Source organism: Vicia villosa, unplaced genomic scaffold (assembly GCF_029867415.1).
Source record: "Vicia villosa cultivar HV-30 ecotype Madison, WI unplaced genomic scaffold, Vvil1.0 ctg.000442F_1_1_1, whole genome shotgun sequence".
Taxonomy (NCBI): domain Eukaryota; kingdom Viridiplantae; phylum Streptophyta; class Magnoliopsida; order Fabales; family Fabaceae; genus Vicia; species Vicia villosa.
In genome coordinates, this window is record NW_026705210.1 from 285,394 (window position 1) to 311,583 (window position 26,190).

General features: G+C 38.0%; 1 protein-coding gene across 1 annotated transcript; it reads left to right on the forward strand.

Moving 5' to 3' along the window:
- The first annotated feature begins 3,055 nt into the window (after nucleotides 1-3,055).
- Nucleotides 3,056-7,564, forward strand: LOC131628322 (uncharacterized). Its single transcript, XM_058899169.1, has 9 exons — nucleotides 3,056-3,148; nucleotides 3,575-3,925; nucleotides 4,295-4,672; nucleotides 4,787-5,164; nucleotides 5,216-6,132; nucleotides 6,484-6,676; nucleotides 6,758-6,841; nucleotides 6,950-7,089; nucleotides 7,180-7,564. The coding sequence occupies exons 1-9, from the start codon at nucleotides 3,056-3,058 to the stop codon at nucleotides 7,562-7,564; spliced, it is 2,919 nt and encodes a 972-aa protein (XP_058755152.1).
- The last annotated feature ends 18,626 nt before the right edge of the window (nucleotides 7,565-26,190 follow it).

Genomic DNA, 26,190 nt, shown 5'->3' on the forward strand with positions numbered 1-26,190 from the left:
GAAAGATGAAATAACTTAAACGTGATGATGAAAAGACAAACCAAAGTGTTACCAAGTTGACGGATTTTTAACGAATAATTGATGGAAACTAAATAGAATTTGTGACCGATCAAAACTCCAAACTTAGCTCATTGTTTGTCCTCAAGTGATGCATGAGATAACAAAGAGGTCACCCCTGGATTTATTCTTACCACAATACAACCAATGTCTTTCGCAACTCAATTTCTACCTTTCCAGTCAAGTGTTCCAGTTTCACGAATCGAACTGCCCGCTTCACTTCCACATCAAAGTACTTCTTCACCTGTAAGCTTTTTCACACTTCTCACTAAATCTCTCGGGGTTGAAAAGGCAATTCACTCACAAGTCAATCATATGCAATACCAACTTTTAAATTTTGAATAAACTCTACTTTCCATACACAAACATTTTGCACATACTTTTTGAGGTCTTCGGGTTGTAACGGGGCTTAGGTACAGTGAGATAAACAAGGAAAAGGATACACGATGGTTTTAGGCTCAACATTCGTGTTGTTGTTCTTGTTTTTGTGTTTCTTTTATCACCAGGAGGATTTAACCACACACTTCTTTTGACTCTTTTGCTTCACTTAATTGTTCCTTTGAGTGTTTCATTAATCAACACGTCTCGTTGCTTAGGCGAGTGCTTATTTCTGATTTCTCCCTTTCCTTAAGGCATATTTTGTGTCTCAACATTTTTCTTTCATTTTTTATCTATTTTTTTCTTTTCGCACTCGCTCTTCTTTTAGGTGTACTACCCCAAACTTACAATTTTGCACAGATTTAACAACAACATTACAACAGTTATGTTGAGCAGGGTAGGAAGTGTTTGGCCATGGGTTAACAGATGCGGTTAAAAACAAACAAGGGATACAGGCTCAACAGGGGTTAACAATGGATAAAAATAAACATGAGATGACTAGAAAGGCTCAGGGAGAAATAGAAACAACGTGCCTTAGTGTGTCATCATGTAGTGCCATGTGAGCAGAACGTACACAAATTCAGAGTGATAAAGTCATACCTGACTGAACTTTCATGATAATATATTTCTGGATTTTTGTATGCTCACCATGTTGGGAAAAATTTACAGGATCCACAGTACTTATCTTGTAATGTTGCTTCTTCTTTGGTCCGGGTCTCCATAATTCTATTCTCGGTCTAGTATTATCAAGTTGCGTCCAACAATTCTCTTTGGTTAGATTAACTTTCAAGGGCGCTTGTGGAGCAAGTATGGGTTGCGTATTTCATCCTCTCACTAAAAGTTCATCAATCATCCGGTAAATCGCAATCAATCTGTAACTGATCGGTCATGAATCTCATGATGTTTTTGTCACTTTCCTGATGATAATCCAGGTATTTCGCACTGCTCAGTGTCATATTTTAGTCTTTTTAAATTGGTTTAAGTATGTATGAGTGTGTTGGCATGTTTTATCCTTTCATTTGTTTTCGAGTTTATTTTCCCATTTTATGCTTTGGTTTGGTTGTTTAATGATGCTTCAGATCTAGGAGATTGTTCACTCTACCCAGTGCAAGAAATGTCGGAAGTAAGGAGCAAGACAAAGAAGAAAGGAGAGAATCAGTGGTGCAACACGGGCGCCCGTGTTGAGTAACACGACCCGTGTTGCTAGGCAGGCAAGCAAGAAACAAAAGTGAAGAAGCAGTGGTGCAACACGGGCACCCGTGTTGCCTAACACGACCCGTGTTGCTGCTACTGAGTGCACAATCATTTTTAAAAGGATCCAGAGGACCAACACGGGTACCCGTGTTGGCGTGTTACGCTGATTTTCATGATTTTATGATTTTTACTCAAAAAGTGAGCCCGGAGGGCGTTTTGGTACTTTCCGACTTAAAAATAAGGGTTTGCAATATATAGTGAATGATTAAGAAGAGAAGAGGCATCTTTTACAGAAGGGAGAAATTGAATCTGAGTCAGAGCAACATATGAGATTATTGAAGAACGGAGATCATTCATGAGCAAGAGCAATTGAAGATCAAAAATTCCTCAATTATCTGTAATGTTTAACTTTGGTACTTTTGAATTTCTTTTGAACAATATGAGTAGCTAAACCCCCCCAATGCTAGGGGTGTCCCTGATTTGGTTTGTAGTGATTTTGATACTTTAATTTGATCGATTTCATGTTTATGTTATTCAATTCAATTTTATACCGCGTTTAATGCTTTCTTTATCTGACCAATAAAGATTATTATATGATTAACAATTTTCCGGAACGCAATTGTTAAGGTTTGTATTCAATTGAACCATAGTAGATATCACCTAGGACTAGGGATACCCTATGGTCACTAAGAACTCTTGATAGAAAAAGCTTGGTTTTATCTGATTTCTCTAAGGACTTAGGATTTATAGATGAAAAACCAAAGGTTTGCCCAATAAGGATTTAGGGGCAAACACTTTAAAGATTTAGTAATTGAATATCATGAACTTGTTGAAGAGATCTTAAATAAGGATTCAGGGTTGTTACAGAGCAAATCACACACCTTGCCTTGGCATTTACTCATATTAGTGAAAAAGCTTAAATTTACATTCTGCTATTTTTATTCTACGTTTAGAAATTATAACTAAATCAAAAACCCCAGTTGTCTTTTTGTTTAATTGAATAATTATAAAACTTATATTCCAACGCAGTCCTCGAGATCGATACTTGGTTTTTACCCTTTTATTACTACTTCGTAAAAATAGTACACTTGCTATTTTTCCGATCAAGTTTTTGGCGCCATTGCCGGGGACTGCCAAGTATAAGTTAAATAATAATTCAATTGAATTTTTGTTGCTCTGCAACCAAAATTTTATTTTCTGTTATTTGAACTGCTCGTACTAATATTCATCTAATCTTTGTATGCGAGGTAAGGCCTCAGCTGAACTTCTTTTTGACGCAGAACCAGAAAGATTATTCCGAGCAAGACGTCGAGAAGCTAAACAAAAAGAACTGGAAGCAAAAGAAGAAACGCTGATAGTTTCGGATCCTGAAACAGAGGAGACTAATTCAATCCATTCTGAGCATTCAGATTCTGAACTTGAAACTATGGCCGAAGACCCACCTCCTGTGGAAAGGCTTTTAGGTGATTATGGGAGAGAAAATGCACCTCTTGGCCGGATGACAATTGTTAACCAACCGGTCAATGTTGCCCACTTTCAGTTACACCCGGCAACAATACCACAACTAGAAAAGGAACCATTCTCTGGAAGAATCAATGAAGATGCAAATAAGCATTTACAAAGGTTTCTTACTATGACAACGTCACTAAAGATAGAGGGGCATTCTGAAGAAGCCAAGAAATTGGTGATGTTTCCATTTACATTGTCAGACGATGCTGAAGAGTGGTTTTACTCTTTACCTGCTGGAAGTATCACAACTTGGCAACAAATGGAGACAACATTTCTGAATGAATATTTTCCAGCTTCTGTGTATATCCGCAAAAGATATGATATAGTCAATTTCAAACAGAAGGAAGGAGAATCATTTGGAGATGCATATAAAAGGCTCAAGCGGTTGTTGGTTGCATGTCCTACTCATAACATGGATGCAATCGAACAAATGCAGAATTTTGTGAATGGTCTTAAGCTTAAGACTAAACAACTAATTGACACAGCTGCTGGTGGTTCAACGAATTTTAAAACAGCCACTGAGATAAAGAAGATCATTGATGCTATTGCAGCAAATGAACACTTAGAGTTGTATGACCGTAGTGTAAATCAACCAGAAGGGCTAGTTGATTTGAAGTTGTCAAATCAAGTTGTTAAGATGGAAGATCAGATCGCAGCTGAAGTTGAGCGTAGATTAAAACAAATGGCTCTTGAGAAACAAAAGGTGGCTCAAGTTCAGCCGGCTCAACCGATTCAAGCAGTGAATTGTGAAATATGTGGAGGACCTCACTTTGCCGTGCATTGTGTGGTAACAGCTCAGCAGGTGGAAGAAATCAACTTTTTGAAACAGAACAACCCTTACTCCAATACTTACAATCCAGGGTGGAAGAATCATCCGAATTTCTCCTGGAAAGATCAACAAGGGAATGTTCCAAAACAAGGGGTTGTTCCTTATCAAAGTCTTCCACAACAACAACAGCAATATCGGCCACCACAACAACAACCGTATCAACAACCTTATCAGCAACCTCAACAATAATTCCAGTAACAAGGGCCAAGAAAAGTAGATTGGGAGATCGCCATTGAAAAAATGGCTGCTCAATGCTCCCAATTTCAAGAAGAAACAAGAAGTAATTTTCGGAATACGGGAGCATCAATTAAAAATCTTGAAATTCAGATGAGTCAAATAGCACAACAATTGGCAAGTCCTCAGCAACCTGGTGCTCTACCTAGTGCCACGGTTACGAATCCCAAAGACCATAATAATGTGAGCGCTATAGTAACTAGAAGTGGTAAAGCGAAAGAAGTTGTGGAGGAGAGTGCTGAAGAAGAAGAGCCATTGCTTGAAGTGGATGTAGAAATAAAAGAGAATGAGGTAGAAGCGGAAGACTTAGGTGTGTTGGAACCAACAACTAAAGGGAAGACTAGTGAACAAAAACCGGCAATTAAATTACCTTTTCCAACAAGAAATAAGAAGAAGGGGGAGCATGAGAAAAATTTTGAAAAATTCCTGGAGATGTTTAAGAAACTTGAGTTAAACATTCCATTCCTGGAGGCATTAGAACAAATGCCTACATATGCCAAGTTCATGAAAGACATCATCTCCAAGAAAAGGACCACCGATCATGACCCAATTATTCTAACTGAAACTTGTAGTGCTATTTTGCAGGGTATGAAGATTCCGGTGAAAAAGAAGGACCGAGGCTCTGTAACTATTCCTTGTACCATTGGGGATAGATCATTTAAAAAGGCTCTTATTGATTTAGGAGAAAGTGTAAGCCTTATGCCGCTGTCCATCTACAAGAGATTGGGAATTGGTAAAGTTCAAGATACAAGAATGACACTCCTATTTGCAGATCATTCCGTAAAAAGACCTTACGGGATAGTAGAAGATGTGCTCGTCAAAATTGACAAGTTTGTGTTTCCAGTGGATTTTGTAATTTTAGAGATGCTAGAGGATGAAGAAATTCCGATCATTTTGGGGAGACCATTCTTAGAGACCGGGAGATGTTTGATAGACATAGAAGAAGGCACGATGACCTTAAAGGTGTACGATGAAGAGTTAAAAATTGATGTGCGAAACACCATGAAATACAAGGATGATGTTGCTACTAGTCAACATATTGAGGTGATTGATCAAATTGTTAGCAATGAGAATGCTTTGAAGTTACAACAATTACCCTTAGAAAGAGTGTTGAGTTTATCAATTTTTAACGAAGCTGAAGAGGTTGACGAAAAAGAGATAGAAGTGTTGAAGATGATGGAAGCAAAACCTTTCATTAAAAGTTCTCGACAAAATCAGTGGGAAGATCTAAGGCAACCGTTAGTAGAGGAAAAGAAAGATGAACCAAAAAAGGGGGCTGAATTGAAACAACTACCGGAAAACCTCAAATATGTCTTCCTAGACACAGAAAGCAAATGTCCAGCTATCATAAACTCACACCTTGAAGTTATCCAAGAGAACAGACTTGTTGAAGTTTTGAAAAAGCACAAAGGTGCCATGGGATGGTCGATTGACGACTTAAAAGGTATTAGTCCTACAGTTTGCATGCACAAAATTCTCATGAAGGATGATCACAAACCTGTAGTCCAACCTCAATGGAGGTTGAATCCGACAATGAAAGAAGTTGTCAGAAAAGAAGTGGTGAAACTATTAGATGCTGGGATGATCTACCCTATATCTGATAGTGCTTGGGTGAGTCCTGTTCATGTAGTTGCGAAAAAAGGAGGAACTACAGTGATAAAAAATGAGAAAAATGAGTTAATCCCTACAAGGACAGTAATAGGGTGGAGAGTTTGCATTGATTACAGAAGGTTAAATCTGGTGACCAGAAAGGATCACTTCCTGTTACCTTTCATAGACCAAATGCTGGAAAGATTAGCGGGTCATGACTACTATTGTTTCCTCGATGGGTATTCGGGGTACAATCAGATAGCGGTCGCACCAGAAGATCAAGAGAAGACGGCCTTCACTTGCCCGTTTGGTATTTTTGCTTATAGAAGGATGTCATTCGGGTTATGTAATGCTCCAGCTACTTTTCAAAGATGCATGCAAGCCATCTTTGACGACATGCTTGAAAAGCATATGGAAGTATTCATGGACGACTTCTCGGTTTTTGGTAAGTCTTTTGATAATTGTTTAACTAATCTTGCTCTTGTGTTAGAAAGATGTAAACAGACCAACTTGATTCTCAACTGGGAGAAGTGTCACTTCATGGTGCGTGAAGGTATAGTCTTGGGTCACAAAATTTCCCACAAAGGAATAGAAGTTGACCAAGCAAAGATCGAAGTAATATCAAAGCTACCTCCACCAATGAATGAGAAAGGTATTAGAAGTTTCCTAGGGCATGCGGGTTTCTACCGCAGGTTCATAAGAGACTTTTCTAAGATAGCCAAACCCTTAACTACTCTTTTGGTTAAGGATAAAGTTTTTACTTTTGACAATGAGTGTGCCGTAGCATTTGAAACAATTAAGAAAAAACTGGTGTCAGCACCAATTGTTGTGGCCCCGGATTGGTCTCTTCCTTTCGAGATCATGTGTGATGCAAGTGATATTGCAGTAGGGGCAGTTTTAGGACAGCGTAGAGACAAATTGTTACATGTTATTTACTATGCTAGTCACATTTTGAACCCTGCACAGATGAACTACGCAACCACTGAAAAAGAGTTGCTAGCTGTTGTTTATGCATTTGATAAATTCAGTCAATATCTGTTGGGGTCCAGAGTCATTGTTTACACTGACCATGCTGCTTTGAAGTATCTTTTTGCTAAACAGGACTCTAAGCCAAGACTTCTGCGATGGATCTTACTCCTTCAGGAGTTTGATGTGGAGATTCGTGACAAGAAAGGGTGTGAAAACACAGTAGCAGACCACCTTTCTCGAATGTCACCCAATGAGGAAACAGAAGAAAAACGTCCAATAAAGGATGAATTCACAGATGAACACATCCTTGCTGTTATTGGTGTACCTTGGTTTGCCGACTATGCAAACTATCTGGTAGGTGGGGTAGTCCCAGAAGATTTTGATTCTAACCGCAAGAAAAAGTTTTTACATGATTGCAGGTTCTACTTATGGGATGACCCATTCCTATACAAGAAAGGAATAGATGGTTTGGTCAGAAGATGCGTACTAGAGGAGGAACAAAGGGGTGTACTAAAAGCTTGCCATGACTCAGACTATGGGGGACACTTTAGTGGTGATAGAACTGCTGCAAAAGTCTTACAATCTGGGTTATACTGGCCGACCTTATTCAAGGATGCTCATCATGTCGTTCGAGAATGCGACAGATGTCAAAGAACAGGTAACATCTCAAAGAGAAATCAGTTGCCCCAGAATGCTATGTTGGAAGTGGAACTGTTTGATTTATGGGGGATTGATTTTATGGGACCTTTTCCACCGTCTTTCGGGAAGAATTATATATTGGTGGCAGTCGACTACGTGTCATAGTGGGTAGAAGCTGTGGCCTTGCCCACCAATGATGCGAAAGTGGTGGTAAATTTCCTCAAGCATAACATTTTCTCTAGGTTTGGAGTACCCCGAGCACTAATCAGTGATGAAGGTACTCATTTCTTAAATAAATTAATGGAGAATTTGTTGAGAAAATACAATGTGAAACACAAGATAGCCACCCCATATCACCCTCAAACAAGTGGGAAAGTCGAGGTTTCTAACAGGCAAATAAAACAAATTCTGGAAAAAACTGTTAGTGCCTCTCGAAAAGATTGGTCGGTCAAGTTAGACGATGCTCTATGGGCGTACATAACAGCGTACAAGACACCAATAGGTATGTCTCCGTATCAATTGGTGTATGGGAAGGCATATCATCTACCGCTCGAACTCGAGCACAAAGCGTTTTGGGCCACCAAACTCCTAAACTGTGATTTTCTGAAAGCCGGCGAAGCTCGAACGACTCAACTTCATGAGTTGGAGTAATCAAGCATACGAGAATGCCAAGATCTATAAGGAACAAACAAAAAAATGGCATGATCAGAGGATTCAGAAAAAGGAACTGCGGGAAGGTCAATTGGTATTGCTATTTAATTCCAGGTTGAAACTATTCCCTGGAAAGTTAAAGTCACGGTGGTCAAGACCATTCCTGATTCACAAAGTATTCCCTCATGGAGCAATAGAATTAAAAAATCAAACCAATGGGGATACATTTAAAGTGAATGGACAGCGGGTGAAGCCGTACTATCAAGGACAAGAGCGTGGTCTGATTGATAGTGTTCGTCTTACAGGATAAGATGAACGACCATCGAGCCAGGCGACGTTAAACGAAGCGCTTCATGGAAGGCAACCCACGGATTTTCCCTAATTTATTCTTTTTGTTTTCTTTTGTGTGTGGTTTCAGTTTTTTTCAGGTAAAGCTAGTTCCAGTGGTGGATACGAAGTGTGGAAAGACAAGGAAAGTGGAAAAAAAACACAATTTTGTGAAGTTGAACCAGGGGTGCAACACGGGTGGCCGTGTTGTGTAACACGGGCCGTGTTTCCCCGTGCAAGATATTTGATAAAAAAAGGGGGTGAAGAAACAGTGGAGCAACACGGGTGGCCGTGTTGCGTAACACGGTCTATGTTGCGTCCACTGGGAGCAATCATGTTTTTTCCATTCGAGCAGTGAGGCAAAACGGGTGGCCATGTTGGGTAACACGGTCCGTGTTGCCGGTACGAGAAAACATTTTCAAATTTTTTTAAATGGGCCCATGGACCCCACCCATCCCACCTCACTCCTATCCAATCAAATTCGTTTCTCTCTCCATATCTCCATATTTTCTTTTTTTTTTTATTTCTCATAAACCTTCTTCCACCTCCATCTCTCTCCAAAACCTAAAACTCCATTAAAACCCTTCCACACCCTTCACAAAAAGTGTTCTACTCCTCACCCTCTCCAACTCTACGGTAACTTTTTCTCCTAATTCACAAATTTTTTCGTTTTTGATTTTCTTCTTGTAGGTACGAATCATGCCACCAAAAAAGAGAACCAACACGGGTAAGCAAGTCGCTGAGACTGCGGGCACTCGCAAACGCCCGGTCCGCCAATCCAATCCTCATGACATTCTTTTAGAGGACCCTAAGCATCACCAAATATATATGGCTCATGTCAAACGGAAGCTCATTCCAACAAGGCATAAAAACCAAAATTGATAGGCTATTTCATTCTGTGGGTATGTTGGAATTTATGTATATGGAGGCACCATCTTATGAACGCCACACTCTTGAGTTTTTAAGCACCATAGAGTTTAAGTTAGAAAGAAAGTGGAATGGGTCTATTAAGTACTACTTTGGTACTCTTAAGTTCCGTATGTTTAACAAAGCCCATGAGCTAACCGTAGAGGAGTTAGGAGGTGTCCTCGGTTTGCCCATCTATGGACCTGGGGCCGTTCCGGATGAATTCCCGGGACAACAATTTTGGGGAGATATCACAGGTTTGGAAGCTTATGTCGCCGCAAGCGCTAAGTCATCATGGATTCAGAATCCATGTATTCGGTATGCCCAGAAAGGGCTTGCGTATACTGTGTTTGGCAAGGGTGATAGCCATGGAGTTGCGACCATGAGGGAACTCTTTTTCCTCTATGCAATGTTGCATCATGATGTGCTTAATTCTGCCGCATTCGTGGCTGATTTTTTGGGCAAAGTGGGTCGTGCTTCGTCTGGTGGAATTTCTATAGGTGGTCTTATCACCCAAATTGCGGTTCATTTTGGGTATAAAGAATTATTGGACACTGACACTCCTATTGAAGGTAAAACTAAGATTGATATGGAATCACTCATCCATCAATACATGATTACTATTTCTGATGGTGGCTATTGGTTGACAAGTAGAAGTCGATTCTTGTTTGAATTACCTAGCCCGGCAAATGCCAGCACTGCTAATCGTGCTAACTGGCTCTACACTAATGTCGCTCCTGAAGGAGACGACCAAGATGCTTATTTTGATGCAGGTGATCAAGGAGACGGCGAAGACCCGACTCAGCATCAGTTCCCACAGGCGCCCTCTCAGTTTAACACCTATGGTTCAGCATCATCTTCTATGGCTCCGAAACAATGGGAATGGGTCCAATCTGAAATTGGGCATCTTCGAACTGAGCAAACCCGGCAAGGCGAGGAGCAGATCTGTCAAGGAATTATGATCACTGATATGCACGAGATGATGCAACGTCTGATGTTGCAGTTTCCACCCCCCTCCTCAGTAGGTTCGGTATGTCCCTCTCACGCTTGCACCAAAACATTGCGGACAATGTTTAGTTCAGGTGTGGGGGGAGTTTTATTTGTCGCTTTTAGTATTTTCTTTTTATTTTGATTTCGTATCTCTTTTTTTTCCAGTACTTTATGATAGTTTGTGTGTTAGGTATGACATGTCAGTGCAGGATGCTGAAATTGTTAGCAGGGCAAGTGATGAGAATCTGTGATAGTGAACCAAATTGCACCTCGCAGTGATGAAAGGAACCCCCAAAGAATTGGTACTGTTGAACTTAATGATCGGACACACTTTCAAGCTTTGGACCAGACGATAGACTTGTAGACCCGATGAGGCGATAAAGTTGTACCATACAAGAAATGTTTTTGGACCCTGTGAGCTTGACCAAACATGGTGAGGATTATAAGAAGCCAAATACAAAATCATCATGAGAGTTTGTCAGGTATGTCATCGTCACTTTTGGTTTGTGTAAGTATTTGTTGGAATTTCGAATGCACATGTTTACACACTGAGGCACTTGTTTGGTTTACACCTAAGCCTTTCAAGATAACCTTTTCACGCTTATCCCTTGTTAACCCCGTTCGAGCCATACAGCCTTTTGTTTGTTTGATTACATACATGAGTTCAACAATAAACCAAACACTTCCTTATCCTGCTTAGATAAGAGTAGTTACTTTTTGATCTGTGAAACAATTTAAGTTTGGGGTCGGTACACCGAAAACAGAAGAGTAGGTAAGTGCAGAAAAAAAAGAGAAGAACCAAAAGAAAAAAAAAAGAGAAAAAGAAATGATAAGTAAAAAAACACTTACCTATAAGAGAATCTGATCTGAAAATAAAGATGTGAAAGAAAAGAGATGCTCAAAGAAATACACGAGCAGTCATTCAAGGATCTTAAGAAACGGTGTCCGACACTTGTGAATGTGAACAGTAAAATAACACAGTGAGCGAAGTAATGACTCTGATTCTAAGCCAAAAACCACTAGTTCTCCCGTTTGTTTGTTCATCCCACCTTTTCCCTTAGCCCCGTTACAACCTTGAAAGACCTCAAAAAGTGTGTGTCGTGTGCGTATGAGATGAAGATAAATGTTATACAAACCTATGAGCTGACTTTGCATGCTTTGATCATTGAGTGCAAACACTTTAACCCGAGAGTTTTGGTTAGAGTGTGAATAAGCTTGCAGGTAAAGAGACACCTCAATGTGGAATTATAGTTGAATCGCTAAAGTCGGGGAAGAAAGAAATCATTGGAAGGCAAAGATGAAGGAAGTTGCGAAAGATCTCAGCAGTACTGTGGTAAGATATTTGTGAATAGTTTGGGGGATCCTTGGTTGTTTCTCGAGCATCGCTTGAGGACAAGCAATGAAATAAGTTTGGGGTTGTGATCGGTCACGAATCTCATGATGTTTTTGTCACTTTCCTGATGATAATCCAGGTATTTCGCACTGCTCAATGTCATAGTTTAGTCTTTTTAAATTGGTTTAAGTATGTATGAGTGTGTTGGCATGTTTTATCCTTTCATTTGTTTTCGAGTTTATTTTCCCATTTTATGCTTTGGTTTGGTTGTTTAATGATGCTTCAGATCTAGGAGATTGTTCACTCTACCCAGTGCAAGAAATGTCGGAAGTAAGGAGCAAGACAAAGAAGAAAGGAGAGAATCAGTGGTGCAACACGGGCGCCCGTGTTGAGTAACACGACCCGTGTTGCTAGGCAGGCAAGCAAGAAACAAAAGTGAAGAAGAAGTGGTGCAACACGGGCACCCGTGTTGCCTAACACGACCCGTGTTGCTGCTACTGAGTGCACAATCATTTTTAAAAGGATCCAGAGGACCAACACGGGTACCCGTGTTGGCGTGTTACGCTGATTTTCATGATTTTATGATTTTTACTCAAAAAGTGAGCCCGGAGGGCGTTTTGGTACTTTCTGACTTAAAAAGAAGGGTTTGCAATATATAGTGAATGATTAAGAAGAGAAGAGGCATCTTTTACAGAAGGGAGAAATTGAATCTGAGTCAGAGCAACGTATGAGATTATTGAAGAACGGAGATCATTCATGAGCAAGAGCAATTGAAGATAAAAAATTCCTCAATTATCTGTAATGTTTAACTTTGGTACTTTTGAATTTCTTTTGAACAATATGAGTAGCTAAACCCCCCCAATGCTAGGGGGTGTCCCTGATTTGGTTTGTAGTGATTTTGATACTTTAATTTGATCGATTTCATGTTTATGTTATTCAATTCAATTTTATACCGTGTTTAATGCTTTCTTTATCGGACCAATAAAGATTGTTATATGATTAACAATTTGTCGGATCACAATTGTTAAGGTTTGTATTCAATTGAACCATAGTAGATATCACCTAGGACTAGGGATACCCTATGGTCACTAAGAACTCTTGATAGAAAAAGCTTGGTTTTATCTGATTTCTCTAAGGACTTAGGATTTATAGATGAAAAACCAAAGGTTTCCCCCAGTTGTCTTTTTGTTTAATTGAATAATTATAAAACTTATATTCCAACGCAGTCCTCGAGATCGATACTTGGTTTTTACCCTTTTATTACTACTTCGTAAAAATAGTACACTTGCTATTTTTCCGATCAGTAACACATAGAATATAAAACATACTGAATCAAAGTAAAAGAGAAACATAACAAAATGAAATAACAAAATTCTAAATACTAAAAGCAATAACCCCCCCCCCCCCCCCCCCTCGCACTTGAACTAAACATTGGACTTAATGTTTCAGAACAAGACCGAGAGGGGTGACTCACAGAGGGTAATGCAATTCCAACGGCCACTTCCCAGCTTTCACCAGGAAGGCCCCATTTTTGTTACCTGAAAACAGAATAAAGCAAACACAAAAATAAATTATTATAAGCATGGGTTTCCTCCCACAAAGCGCTTTGTTTAACGTCACATGGCTTGACGGTCCATTACTCTTTATTATGGAGGGTACTTCCTCTTCCACACCTTGTTGCTTTCCATTTATCCACCCAATAACTCATGTAGATGAAATGTATGGACCACTTTTCTCTTCAAATCTCTTCCAATTTTCATCTCCACACCTTGGTGCATCGGTTTCTTTCTCTTTTTGACTTCTTGAATGAACTTAGAAACTTTGATAGATGGATGAGATGAGGCCAATTGAGAAACTATGCTTGAGACTTTTTCTGAGAGAGGTTTTGAAATTCTTCTATCTCCTTCAAGTTTGATCATACCAACTGAAGATTGATTGTTCCCACCTACACCTTTCTTTTTGACTTCCAACACCTTCATTGTTACCTCCTCGTCAAATGATTTTACTGTTAGTGTCCCTTTCTCGAGATCCAAATTGCAGCAACTACTGAACAAAAATGGTCGCCCAAGAAGGATAGGAGTCTCTTCATCTTCAGGAATTTCCATGATGTTAAAATCAATTGGAAAGAAAAACTTATCAATCTCTACCAGTACATCTTCAGCTATCCCATAAGATTGCTTAATGGTGTGATCAGCAAATTTCAATTTTGTCTCACTCTCGCTTATCTTCCCAATGTCAAGCTTTTTGAAAATAGACAACGGCATTAAACTCACACTAGAACCAGAATCAATTAGCACCTTCTTGAACATTCTGTCATTGATAGTGCAAGGTATTGCTACCGCTCCAGGGTCTTTCTTCTTGATTGGGATCCTCCTTTCCTGCGAGACTCTACCACACTTTTCCATTATAATTTCGGGTTCACTTCCCACCGGTCCCTTTTTAGAAATCACCTCTTTCATAAATTTCTTGTACAAGGACATATTCTTAAGTGCTTGAAAGAAGGGTAAGTTGATATCTAGATTTTTGACGAGTGCTGCAAACCTCTCAAAATCTTTCTCTTTTGAATCCTTCTTTGCCACTCTAGAGGGAAATGGTAACTCGATCACCAGTTTTGTAACGCCCCGATAATTTAATTAATCATTTAATTAAATTATTGCAGAATTTAATTATTGAATGTGTCGAAGTTGGGAATTTTTGGCTTATTACTAAGAAGTATTATTTAAATTGATGGATTAATGAAGTTGTAGAAAATAATATTATAAATAATATTATTTAATTATATGAGAGTAATTAAGTGGACTTAGTTGGTCGTGTCGGAAAATGTAAAAGTGAGAGTATGCAAATATTAGGCCCAATAAGAATATTATTATTATAAATATTATTTGGATTAAGTTGAATATAAAGAAATATTAGGTTTTGGTTGTCAGTAAACAAAGGAAAGGTTTTGAAGGAAGAAAAATAAGGATTGGGAGGAGAAAAAGAGATCATGGAAAAGTTGTTGCGAAGAAAAAGGGCAAAAAGGCAAAGAACAAAGATTCGACCGGTGGAATAGAGCGATCTTCAATCCAAGGTAAAGGTGAGGTTCTTGCTCTATAACCGGGTATATGATGAATAGTATGTGGGATTGGGTTGTTGAAATTATTGTCGTCTGTGTTTGTGTTGTTGTTGTGATGTGGTAAAATTGATATGGAAAATTGATCCTGTGAATGTTAATTTAATTGGTAAATTTTGTGAGTAATAGGCTATTAAATTAGTAGTATAATTGAGAAATATTTTGGGGATATATGGCAGATAATTAAAGGTATTTGACCCTTTTGAAATGGTTTTATTATTAGTTGAGTCAGACCATTAACCAATTAAGTTCATAAGAATTGTTAGTAGAGTAAATTAATAGTTGAATATATGTTTGATGAATTAATTATATTATGTTGAAAAGTTTTTATTATAATTTGTTGATGAGTGTTATTATAATATTTTGAAAAGTTGTTATTACAAATTGTTGATGAGTTGCTGCTATATTATGTTGAAAAGTTGTTTGTATAATTTGTTGATGAGTGTTATTATAATATGTTGAAAAGTTGTTATTATAATTTGTTGATGAGTTACTGCTATATTATGTTGAAAAGTTGTTATTATAATTGTTGATGAGTTGTTGTTATAATATGTTGAAAAGTTGTTATTATAATTTGTTGATAAATTGCCGTTATAATATGTTGAAAATTTGTTATTATAATTTGTTGATGAGTAAGTCGTTAAATATATTTCGGTAAATGATTAGGTTGTTTGTTGTTGATTAATATTGTTGTAATACGTGGTTCTTGATGTATGTTGTTGTTGACGTGTTGATATAAGTTGTAGGCCTTTGGCCAACTTTGAAATGTGATGAGTGCCTTTATTTATTGGCACAACGTTGAAGAAGTTGTTGAGTAGTTACTACGTTGTTGATATTAATGTTGAAATTGTTGTGGAATTGAGCTGATGTGTATTTAAGTTTTGTAGATGATTTCCCTTGTTGATGCATTCATAGCATGTCATTATTATGTTGGCCTGAAATTATGGCACCCACGTTGGCCTGAAATTATGGCACCCACGTTGGTCTAGATTGGCAAATTAGCAACGAAGGCTTATGCCTTGATGCCTCTATTAATTGACAAGATTTTTACGTTGGGAGTTATGCTCCAATGGTAACACATGCATAAGCATTTCATAGAGTCACATGGTTGAATTGTGTTATTTTAATGAGTTGTTGTTATATTTGGTTGATATTTTTTAGTTGAAAAGTGTTGCCCTAAAAAGTTGTGAGGCGTGGTTTTATGCCTTAATGAGTTGCATTTCCTTGTGTTGTATTTGAATTGATGTGTATATATTTTGGTGAGTTGTTATTATAACATGTTGATGATTATATGGTTAAATGTGTTGCTCTGAAATGTTTGTGAGGCATGATTTTATATAATTCGATCTAATATATTATTTATCATCAACCTGTTTATATGGTTTGAGAATCTCACCCCTTCTGTTGTAATGTTTCCCTCTGTTGGTAACGCGCAGGTGAATCAAGAATAAAGACTTAGTTACTGTTAGTCCATGTCAGTTCAGTCGCTTTGATACATAGCACTCGGGGGATACTTAGTTGTTTATGTTGCTCGTTCCTTGTTGACTTGTTTATGATAATTAAAGATTGAAATTAGTAAGTACAATGTTGTTTAAGTTGTTGTTATTAAATGAAGATCAATATGTTGTATACGTTAATTAATAAAAGTTGTTATCAGATCCTCCAAAATAAAGTGTTATGTATCTGATTGTTGTCGTGTTATGTTGAAATGTGGCATCTCATGTTTGTTGGAAAAATTTTGAAAATCTGATTTTATTATAAATGCCGATTAGAAAATGGGGTGTTACAGGTTTAGCCTCCTTCTTATTTTTCTCCTCAAGTGGCTTAACCAGTAGTGCAACCACTTTGGGCTCTTTCTGATTTTCTCTCACTTCCAGATCCACTTCTATGACCAAGTTATCATCTATTGTGACCGCATTAACATTTTCTTGATTTTTCGGATTTGTCACAGTTGAGCTCGGAAGTGTACCTTGTGTCTGTAGAGTTAGATGTTGTGATATCTTCCCCACTTGCACTTCCAGATTTTTGATTGAAGCTGTAGTATTCTTGTGGTTGTTTCTTGTCTTTTCTTGAAACTGAGAACACTGTGCAGCCATTTTCTCGATAGCTACTTCCCATTCAGCCTTTTGAGGAGCTTGTTGTTGCTGATTCTTCCACCCCGGATTATAGGTGTTAGAATAAGGATTTTTATACTTCAAGAACTTGATCTCTTCAATTTGTTAAGGAGTTGCAAAACAATACACAGTTTGGTGAGGTCCATTACAAATCTCACAACTGATAGTCTGAGCCAGTTGAACTTGAGCCACAATCTGAGTCTCAATAGTCATCTTCTTGAGTCTTCTCTCAACTTCAACTGTAATTTGGTCTTCCATTTTCACAACTTGAATAGCCAGCTTTAAATCAATTATTCATTCAGGCTGGCTTACACTACAGTCATATAATTCCAAATGCTCATTTGCAGCAATGGCTTCAATGATCTTCTTGATGCTAGTGGCTGTTGTAAAATTAGATGAGCCACCGCTAGCTATGTTAATGAGTTGCTTAGTCTTCATCTTGAGGCCATTCACAAATTTCTACATCTGTCAGTTGCATCCATGTTGTGAGCAGTACATACAACTAACAATCGTTTAAACCTCTTGTAAGCATCTCCAAGTGATTCTCCTTCCTTCTGTTTAAAATTCACTACGTCATACCTCTTGTGGATATACACAGATGTTGGAAAATACTCGTTGAGAAAGTTAGTATCCATCTCTTGCCAAGTTGTAATTCTCCCGGCAGGCAAAGAGTAGAAGCACTCTTCTACATCCTCTGACAGAGTGAATGGGAACATTACCAACTTTTTCGCTTCTTCAGAATGCCCCTCAATGTTTAACGACGTGATCATAGTGAGGAATCTTTGTAAATTCTTATTTGCATCTTCATTAATTTTTCCAGAAAAGGGTCTCCTTTCGAGTTGTCGGATAATTGAAGGGTGCAACTGAAAATGAGCAACATTGACCGGTTGATGTATTATTGTCAATCGTCTAGTTCGAGCATTTGCTCCTCCGTAGTCACCCTGAAGTCTCTCCACTAGAGGTGGGTCAGCAGCCATAGTTTCAGACTCGATATCTTGAGTGCTCCGAATGAAAAAAAACAACTTCATCTTGTTCGGGATCATATACTATCGGAGTTGCTTCTGACGCCTCCAGTCTTTCTTATCTATCTTTACGGAGTCTAGCACGCAATGATATTTCTGGTTTTGCATCAAAAAGAAATTCAGCTGAGGTCTTACCTTGCATACAAGGATTAGACAATTGTTAGTAATAATTAAAATAAATACAAATAACTGTAAAGAAAATTTAGATGCGAAGCAACAAAATTTCAATTGAATTTGAAATTCTGGTATAGCAGATCCAGATGTCTTATACGATGTCGAGACATCCGATATATCAAGAAACATTGGCAAGTTATAAACAGTTTTGCGCAGTACTGAAAGGTAAAGAACACAATCAATTGTTGACCAAGTTCAGTGACAAACACACCTACTCTGGGGGCTACCAAGTCAGGAAGAAGATTCCACTATCAGTAGTACTATTTTATGTAAATAACCTCCGGTTTACCTAGACACTACCCAATGAAACCTTTATATTAGAAACCCGTCCAAGACAAGAGAACCTCCACTCACTCCCTAGTGATACCTAACTGCTACAACCCAGTAATAACTATTTAAACGACAACCGAATGACACATTTTACAAGATAATACCTAGTCAAGACTCTTGACTAAGAACAAATAACTTGGAGTTACTTCAAAGCTTCCTCCAAGAACAATACACCTTTTTCCTACGGGCTTCAAGGTGAACAATATGTCTCTTGCTTCATAGCTTTGAGACAGACATGGTGACCTTCCCACAACCCGGGAGGTTCACCCTTCCAAACCCTAGGATTCTACATCTTCAATCCTTATTGACCTAGGTTACAAATCCTTATATTTATAAGTAAAACTTAACCTATACCAAACTGGAGTTTGGATTCTAATCGCAGCACATTTGTTGTTACAAATAAGCAGTAACTTCTGCTACAAACAAGGCCTTCAATCTTTAGCTTCCTAAAATGTCTCCATATTTAGAAACTATATATTATTCGAATATTATGATTAATTCTTTGTTGTATATGCTTGATTCTTCATACCTGTTAAATAAATCACGCCTCATATGATTTGTACAATATTCAGGAATATTCTGCACTCTTCTGTAGTAGTTGAATCATAACACATTTAACTAAAACTCTTATTTTCAACTCAGGCAAGATGTGGTGACATCCCATGTGACATGTTATTCCAGATGTTGAAATACTTCAACATAACATGTTCTAGCATTTCAGTGGGACTTCTTTTATATTATAGTTTTACATTATTGCTGCTATTATTTGTTTTACTAAAAATTAAGCCATTCCTAAACAGAGCACTTACAATATCTCCCTTTGGCAAATTTTAGGCTAAAATAAATAAATTACGGATTAAAGTTTAAAAGGAAAAGAGCCATCTACTAGCAGCAGTAGCTCTCAGCAAGATCTTCAGTCTAGTAGATCAAGAATATCGTCTTGAGATTGACCTCTTCCTCCAGCCTTCAATATTAGTTATGTTGCAGTAATATCTTCATCACAAATTACACCACAGATCGTGGTAAGAAGGTTTTGAGATCATTTGATGTACACGAGGAAGAAGATGACAATAACTCCCCCTTGATGTAGGGACCTTTTCATGTCTCAAAGAGGCGATCTTCCTTTAAGGAGGTGGAGAAAGAGGACTATGGACAATGACAAACCTCCCAAGAGGAATATCAGATATTACCCTTCGTAACTCATAACAAAGGTCACAACTGTGTCCATAACTCAGATCACAAGGCACAAATTCACACTCTCCCTAACCAGACATCGAATATGACTTCTTCCTCTTTGATACATCTATTCAGTAGTTTATGTAACACCCTTCTAAACCCCACGGAAATTAATAAAATAATTCAGAGTAAAACATGAAAACAAGGGTGCCACAATTCAATTTAAAACAATTTATCACAAATCAATTGTCATGCTTTACTTAGGAACGAATCATCAATTTAACAAAATCATGTTTCTACACAGCGAAACATTAATCAACGGTTAAGCATAACATCATCTATGCAATATCTCACAAAGTTAATCCGATAACAACAAAATAGAGTATCATCATAAACTCTAAACTAGTGTTCCCCCAGTGTTACAATATCAGAGCATGACACCGACGCTATACTAAACAAACTGGCCTATGAGCTAATCCTCACCAAGCCAAAAGCCACTATCCTCAATCTAAAAATATCAACAGTAAGGGTGAGTCTCATCACAATTAACAAATATTATTGCATCATAAATAATAACACCTCATAGTTATATTATCCACCCAATTTCATCATATTCAGATTATCAGGAAACATCCATCATTTACACAAACGTCAACTGGATACATCATTTAAACATACAATCACACTCATCATTCAAGTTACACTAATCATGCATATGTATGAACTGACACTATGCATGTGGTACCAATCCTCATCAATGGGAATAACCCACCGACCGATCCAACATCATCAAGATACGCCTTGCCAGCACAAATTCCGCACAATGGGAATTATGCCCTTCACTGAATCCACACCTCATTCAGATTCAGCCCACAAACATATGATTATGAATGAATGCAAACATATATGAAACATACTTATACCATCGTCAATTCTATGAGTAACATCATCCAATACTCAAACCATCATCATCATCATCATTATCGTCAAAGTATGATTATATACATTAGCATCATTCAAATACAATCAATCATCATCATTGTTAGAACAAGATTTGTTCTGATCAATATTCTTAGTTTTGATGATAACAAGGATATGAATTTTGTGTAAGATAATGTGGTACTCCAATACATTGCAATTTCCCTTTCAGGAAATATATAAAGAGTATGCACAAATCAGCGCTCAGAAGCTTTGACTCAGAAGGTTCAGCATGCAACATCAGAACATGGTCTGGCAAGACATCAGAAGATGGTCAAAGCAGAATCAGAACATGGGTCTATGGAAGCATCAGAAGAACTTGAGTTCAGAAGCAGAAGCACTGAAGTTCTCATGGTATCACGCTCAGAAGCACTTCAAGGTCAGAAGACAAGAAGATGCTATGCACCAAGCTGTTTGACTCTGATGATATTCAAACGTTATATACACAAACATCAGATCAGAAGCAAGTACAAGTGGCAGGCTACGCTGACTGACAAAAGGAACGTTGGAAGCTATTAAAGGCAACGTCAGTAGACACAGCGTGAACAAGGCTCGAGGTAGTTGACAAAAGCGTGAAACATTAAATGCAATGCTGTACGGAATACGCAAAGCATTAAATGCTCCCAACGGTCATCTTCTCAAGTGCCTATAAATATGAAGTTCTGATGAGAAGCAAGGTTACCAATACTGAACGAACTTATTCTGAAAAACTTGCTGAAACGCTGAACAACTCAAAGCTCTCAAACTTCATCTTCATCAAAGCTCACTACATTGTTGTTGTAATATATTAGTGAGATTAAGCTTAAACATTAAGAGAAATATCACTGTTGTGATTATAGCTTTTCAGAAGCATTGTAAAACTCTTATTTGATTACATTAATTTGTAAGTAACTAGAGTGATCAAGTGTTGATCAGGATACTCTAGGAAGTATTAGCTTGTGTTTAAGTAGTTGTAATTAGAGTGATCACGTGGTGGTAAGGATACTCTAAGAAAGTCTTAGCTTGTGTCTAAGCATTTGTTCCTAGAGTGATCAGGATACTCTAGAAGACTTAGTCGTGGGCTAAGTGGAAAACCATTATAATCTGTTGCGATTAGTGGATTAAATCCTCAGGTGAGGTAAATCACTCTGTGGGGGTGGACTGGAGTAGTTTAGTTAACAACGAACCAGGATAAAAATAACTGTGCAAATTGTTTTTATCGTTCAAGTTTTTAGACTACACTTATTCAAACCCCCCCTTTCTAAGTGTTTTTCTATCCTTCAATTGGCATCAGAGCGCCGGTTCTAAGGTGCAAGCACTTAACCGTGTTTAGAAAAGATTCAGGAAGAGAAAAACGCTTCAGTAAAAGATGGCTGGTGAAATTCCAACAGATCCACCTGCATCTACATCTGGCTCTGCTGAGCAATACAACGGTAACAATGGTTATACTAGACCACCAGTATTTGATGGTGAAAACTTTGAATACTGGAAAGATAAACTGGAAAGTTACTTTCTTGGTCTAGATGGTGAACTATGGGATCTTTTGATGGATGGTTACAAACATCCAGTGAAAGATAGTGGCGTAAGGCTTACAAGGCAAGAAATGGATGATGATCAGAAGAAGCTTTTCAAGAATCATCATAAATGTAGGACTATTTTGCTGAATGCTATCTCTCATGCTGAGTATGAGAAGATATCTAACAGGGAAACTGCCTATGATATATATGAGTCATTGAAAAATGACCCATGAGGGAAATGCTCAAGTCAAGGAGACTAAAGCTCTTGCTCTAATCCAGAAATATGAAGCCTTCAAGATGGAGGATGATGAAAACATTGAGAAGATGTTCTCAAGATTTCAAACGCTAACTGCTGGATTAAGATTTCTGGATAAAGGCTACACCAAGGCTGATCATGTAAAGAAGATTATCAGAAGCTTACCCAGAAGATGGGGTCCAATGGTGACTGCATTCAAGATTGCCAAGAATCTGAATGAAGTTTCGTTGGAAGAGCTTATTGGTGCCTTGAGAAGCCATGAAATAGAGTTGGATGCAAACGAGCCTCAGAAGAAAGGTAAGTCTATTGCGTTAAAATCAAATGTTAAAAAATGTAATAACGCTTTTCTGGCTAGAGAAGAAGATCCTGAAGAATCAGAATCTGAAGAAGAAGATAAACTGTCCATGATCTCCAGAAGGGTAAACCAACTCTGGAAGAGCAAGCAAAGGAAGTTCAGAGGCTTCAGAAGTTCAAAGAGATTTGAACGAGGAGAATCTTCTGGTGACAGAAGATCTGACAAGAAGAAGGCTGTCTTCTATGAGTGCAATGAGCCTGGACATTACAAGAACGAATGTCCAAAACTTCAGAAGGAGAATCCCAAGAAGAAGTTTCATAAGAAGAAAGGTCTTATGGCAACATGGGATGATTCTGAATCAGAATCAGAATCAGACTCTGAAGGAGAGCAAGCCAACTTCGCGCTGATGGCTACAAAAGATGATGGATCATAATCTACACCAGAATCAGATTCTGAAGAGGTATTTTCTGAACTATCTAGAGAAGAGTTAGTTTCCAGTTTAACAGAACTTCTGGAACTCAAGGCTCATCTTAGTATCAAATACAAAAAGCTGAAAAAGCAGTTTGAATTTGAAACTAAGAAGCTGGAATTGGAAAATTCTGAACTGAAGGAAAAAGTTTTAAATCTATCCAAAGATAGTGGATCTCCTTCTGAAACAGAAAAATCCACTCCTAGCATGAATCATATTCTGAAAGAATATGACTCGAGCTTCAGAAAGTTCTTATCTAGAAGTATTGGTAGAAGTCATCTTGCTTATATGATATATGGTGTTTCTGGAAACAGAAGGTTTGGTTTTGGCTATGAGGGTGATACGTCACATAAATTTGAACCTGTTGATGATCTGAAGATCACATACAAGCCATTGTATGATCAGTTCAAATATGGCCATGCACATGATATTAGGCTCACTTCACATGCACAGAGCTTTAACACTGTTCACACCAAGAAGCATGTGACACATCCTAAGAAATATCATGCTGACAAACCTAAAGAATATCATGTTGTTCCTCCTGTTAAATATTTTGCTAAACCCAAGTTCAATCAGAACTTGAGGAGAACTAACAAGAAAGGACCCAAGAAATTATGGGTACCTAAGGAGAAGATAATTTCTGTTGCAGATATCCTTGGCGGCAAAAAGGACAAAAAGAAAAATGTCATGGTACCTGGACTCTGGGTGCTCGCGACACATGACGGGAAGAAGGTCTACATTCCAAGACCTGGTGCTTAAACCAGGTGGAGAAGTCAAGTTTCGAGGAGATCAGAAGGGAAAAATCATTGGCTCTGGAACCATAAGTCTTGGTAACTCTCCTTCCATAACTAATGTACTTCTTGTAGAAGGATTAACGCATAACTTATTGTCCATAAGTCAATTAAGTGACAATGGTTATGATATAATCTTCAATCAAAAGTCTTGCAAGGCTGTAAGTCAGAAGGATGGCTCAATCCTATTTACAGGCAAGAGAAAGAACAACATTTATAAGATTGATCTTTCTGATCTTGAGAAGCTGAAGGTAACTTGTCTTATGTCTGTTTCTGAGGAGCAATGGGTCTGGCACAGAAGATTAGGACATGCTAGTTTGAGAAAGATTTCTCAGAGTAACAAACTAAATCTGGTCAGAGGACTCCCAAATCTGAAATACAAATCAGATGCTCTTTGTGAAGCATGTCAGAAGGGCAAGTTCTCCAGACCTGCATTCAAGTCTAAGAATGTTGTTTCTTCCTCAAGGCCGTTAGAACTCTTGCACATTGATCTGTTTGGCCCAGTCAAAACAACATCTGTCAAAGGGAAGAAATATGGATTAGTCATCGTAGATGATTATAGCCGCTGGACATGGGTAAAGTTCTTGAAACACAAGGATGAGTCTCATTCAGTGTTCTTTGAATTCTGCACTCAGATCCAATCTGAAAAGGAGTGCAAGATCATAAAGGTCAGAAGTGATCATGGTGGCGAATTTGAGAACAGATTCTTTGAGGAGTTCTTCAAAGAAAATGGTTTTGACCATGATTTCTCTTGTCCTAGAACTCCACAGCAAAATGGAGTTGTAGAGCGAAAGAATAGGACTCTACAAGAAATGGCCAGAACCATGATAAATGAAACCAATATGGCTAAGCATTTCTGGGCAGAAGCAATAAACACTGCGTGTTATATTCAAGATAGAATCTCTATAAGACCTATTCTAAATAAGACTCCTTATGAATTGTGGAAGAACAGAAAGCCCAACATTTCATATTTTCATCCTCTTGGATGTGTGTGTTTCATTCTGAATACTAAAGATCATCTTGGTAAGTTTGATTCTAAAGCACAAAAGTGTTTCCTTCTTGAATATTCTGAACGCTCTAAAGGCTACAGAGTATACAATACTGAAACATTGATTGTAGAAGAATCAATCAATATCAGGTTTGATGATAAGCTTGGTCTTGAAAAACCAAAGCAGTTTGAGAATTTTGCAGATATAGATATTGATATATCAGAAGCTGTAGAACCAAGAAGCAAAGCTGCAGAAGCTGAAAGTCTCAGAAGCAATGGATCAGAAGATCAAGTTGTTGCATCTTTAGAGAATCTCAGGATTTCTGAAGAGCCAACAATCAGAAGATCACCTAGACTTGCTTCAGCTCATTCAGAAGATGTGATCCTTGGAAAGAAACACGATCCCATCAGAACAAGGGCATTCCTTAAGAACAATGCAGACTGTCAATTAGGTCTTGTTTCTTTGATCGAGCCAACTTCTATTGATCAAGCTCTAGAAGATCCAGACTGGATAATTGCCATGCAAGAAGAACTCAATCAGTTTACAAGGAATGACGTATGGGACTTGGTTCCTAGACCCAAAGGATTTAACATCATCGGCACTAAGTGGGTATTCAGAAACAAGCTAAGCGAGAAGGGAGAAGTGGTAAGAAACAAAGCCAGACTGGTTGCTCAGGGCTATAGTCAGCAAGAAGGGATTGACTACACAGAAACCTTTGCACCAGTGGCCAGGTTAGAATCTATTCGTCTATTAATTTCATTTGCCACTCAACACAACATCACTCTTTATCAGATGGATGTCAAGAGTGCCTTCTTAAATGGTTATATAGATGAAGAAGTTTATGTCCATCAACCTCCTGGTTTTGAAGACTCCAAGTCTCCAAATCATGTTTTTAAATTAAAGAAATCATTATACGGATTGAAGCAAGCTCCTAGAGCTTGGTATGAACGTTTAAGTTCTTTCCTTCTGGAAAATGGTTTCACTAGAGGAAAAGTGGACACTACTCTTTTTTGTAAAACATTTAAAAAGGATATTTTAATATGTCAAATATATGTTGATGATATCATTTTTGGAACATCTAATGCTACACTTGGAAAGGAGTTTGCCGAGTCTATGCAGGCTGAATTTGAAATGAGCATGATGGGAGAACTCAAGTATTTCCTTGGGATTCAAATCAACCAAACTTCTGATGGAACCTATGTTCATCAAACAAAGTATGTGAAAGAACTTCTGAAGAAGTTTAATCTTTCTGAAAGTAAAGAAGCCAAAACCCCTATGCATCCAACATGTGTCCTAGGTAAGGATGAGGTAAGAAAGAAGGTAGATCAGAAGTTGTACAGAGGTATGATTGGATCTCTTCTATACCTAACTGTTTCTAGACC

What these genes read in the sequence shown, in the direction of transcription:
- LOC131628322 (XM_058899169.1), top strand. Translation starts at nt 3,056, where the DNA reads ATGGCCGAAGACCCACCTCCTGTGGAAAGGCTTTTAGGTGATTATGGG. An exon ending in GTGATGCAAGTGATATTGCA is followed by an intron (nt 6,677 to 6,757) that starts GTAGGGGCAGTT and finishes AACCCTGCACAG; the next exon opens with ATGAACTACGCAACCACTGA. An exon ending in AATATCTGTTGGGGTCCAGA is followed by an intron (nt 6,842 to 6,949) that starts GTCATTGTTTAC and finishes TTTGATGTGGAG; the next exon opens with ATTCGTGACAAGAAAGGGTG.